At 44.9% G+C, this 2,202-nt stretch overlaps 1 protein-coding gene across 1 annotated transcript; it reads right to left on the bottom strand.

Moving 5' to 3' along the window:
- Positions 1–1,237: 1,237 nt before the first annotated feature.
- Positions 1,238–1,582, bottom strand: PADG_01616 (uncharacterized protein; the record flags this gene model as incomplete). The annotated part of the gene is made up of 1 exon (XM_010758696.1): positions 1,238–1,582. The coding sequence occupies one exon, from the start codon at positions 1,580–1,582 to the stop codon at positions 1,238–1,240; it is 345 nt and encodes a 114-aa protein (XP_010756998.1).
- Positions 1,583–2,202: the final 620 nt, after the last annotated feature.

The following is a 2,202-nucleotide window of genomic DNA, read 5'->3' on the forward strand; positions in this document are numbered from 1 at the left end:
ACAATCACTGTCACATTCGGCCTTTTATTCATGAATCATCATCGAGGGGATCTGGATAATATGTTTGGACATCCCTGCTACCTTCTATGGAATATGACAGTGACCACCGAAACTTTCCTCTCCTGAGCAAATCATATCACCCCGTTAATAGGGAGAAAGCCGCGAAAAGATAGATCATGCAGCTAAAGTCAGCCGGAGAATTCTTGAAATAGTCATTGGATGTTTATGTCTTACGTGGAGATTATGCTAGTAAGTCGAATCGTCAGACTTCTCTCCTCTTCCATTTTTCCATAATTAGTTTATTCATTCCTGTTAGTTACTACTACTACTGCTATTATTATTATTATATTATTATTATTATTATTTAGCCTCATCTCGCTCCGGCCACCTGTCGGTCATGAGAATTCCCACAGGTTTTGATAACGCCGGCAGTGGATATTCTACTGGGTATAAAAGGCATCGCACAACGTTTGTTGCTTAATTACTTTGCTCCATGATTTCTGAAGCTTCCACACTCCCCCAAGTCCACCTATCTCATATGGGAACACTTCATCATATCTTAGCCCCTCTCCTCTCTCACTACGCTGTGGGCTGGAACTAGACCCACTGGCGAGCCAGCCCTGATGTCCAAGAGGTTGATAGGACATGAACTCTTTTAAGGTTTTATATGGGATCCACTCTTGCGTCACTCATTTATCCAGGATTCACTGATGAGAAAATGGACGTCACCGGTTACGATCCGGCTCTTATGCCTGACACTGCCGATTTAAAGGACTGGAGTGGGATGAATGGGTTTCAACGCCATAAACTGGCATAAAAAAATGTTGTTGAAATATGGGGGGGTGGAGACCTGAAGAATGGTAAAACTAACTAATACGCTGGTCGAGTTTTATTATTTTTATTATTATTATTTTTATTTTTCACGATGGTGCCAGATACTAATAGGCCATTGTTTTCGTTCTTGAGTGACGACCTAAAAAAAGGGCACGACACAGGGCTAGGCTAGTCAACAATGATGACCAGCCAAGAGAGAGCTTGCGCTGGTAAAGGTAATACATACTTAATTACAAGCTTGCCAAGTAACTACATGGCCCGGCTTTGTTCTCAATCGGGGAAAGTCTTCGTTTCCTGCCAAGCGGGCCAGCCAACATGTGAATGCTGTAATATGTATGCAATGAATAATGGGGTCGCCATGAGAAATAAGATAAGATGGGGATAAATAACTACACCTGCACTTCTATTTACGCGATCCTAGTACCAGCTTGTCCTGCCTCTTTCTGAATTGTGGTAAATGAAAGGGGCTAATTTGGGTGTGGGGAGTGGAGAGTGGAGAGTTAGGGTGGGGAAGGATGAAGACGGAGCAGGAGGAGAGGAGGAGAGGAGGAGAGGAGGAGAGGAGGAGAGGAGGAGAGGAGGAGAGGAGGAGAGGAGGAGAGGAGGAGAGGAGGAGAGGAGGAGAGGAGGAGAGGAGGAGAGGAGAGGAGAGGAGGAGAGGTGGAGAGGAGGATAGGTGGAGAGGAGGATAGGAGGATAGCATGCTCCCTCCTTTCCCTTCCTGCACGTCGAAGAAGATGCCAAACATGAAGCATGCTATAAACCATATGATGATTTCATTGGGCACGGGTGGATACGCAGTTCATGAAAGACTCAGAAAAGATCCTCAGGGCACTTCTTTGCTAATGGCACATTACTATCAAGGACGTACCACTAAATAAGGCAAAGCTTTTTAGTGGATCTATCTCAATCTGATATGCAACATCTCTTCCTTTGGAGATAATTCGAATCTCGAATGCGTCTGTGACTCTAGTTATGGTCAGTTTGGACAAACAGTCGAAGCATTTATCAAGAGACTTGGAATTTTTATTTTGCTTCTTTAGGCCACTAACCCTTATGAGAATTTCTCTCCAACCACGCTTCCCTGCGTCCGTGGGTCAGCCTTAATCCATATAATGACGATAGCATGGCGATGAAATGAGGAATCGGGGTTCCATATACTTTCTATCTTGCGCTCCCAACAACTGATGTTTCACCTTACAGCGTTTTCGACGCGTTCTTCATGAACATCGTTTTCCTAGCTTCCCGCCTCTAATCCGGGAATAATGCCATCAGCAAACCCATGGAGACTGCTCCAGAAGTCAGCTGTGTTATTATTGTGTTGCCCCAATTGAGTTGGGGCCCCCGTTCTAGTTCAGGGGCCAAGGA

Source organism: Paracoccidioides brasiliensis (genome assembly GCF_000150735.1).
Source record: "Paracoccidioides brasiliensis Pb18 unplaced genomic scaffold supercont2.2, whole genome shotgun sequence".
Taxonomy (NCBI): Eukaryota; Fungi; Ascomycota; class Eurotiomycetes; order Onygenales; family Ajellomycetaceae; genus Paracoccidioides; species Paracoccidioides brasiliensis.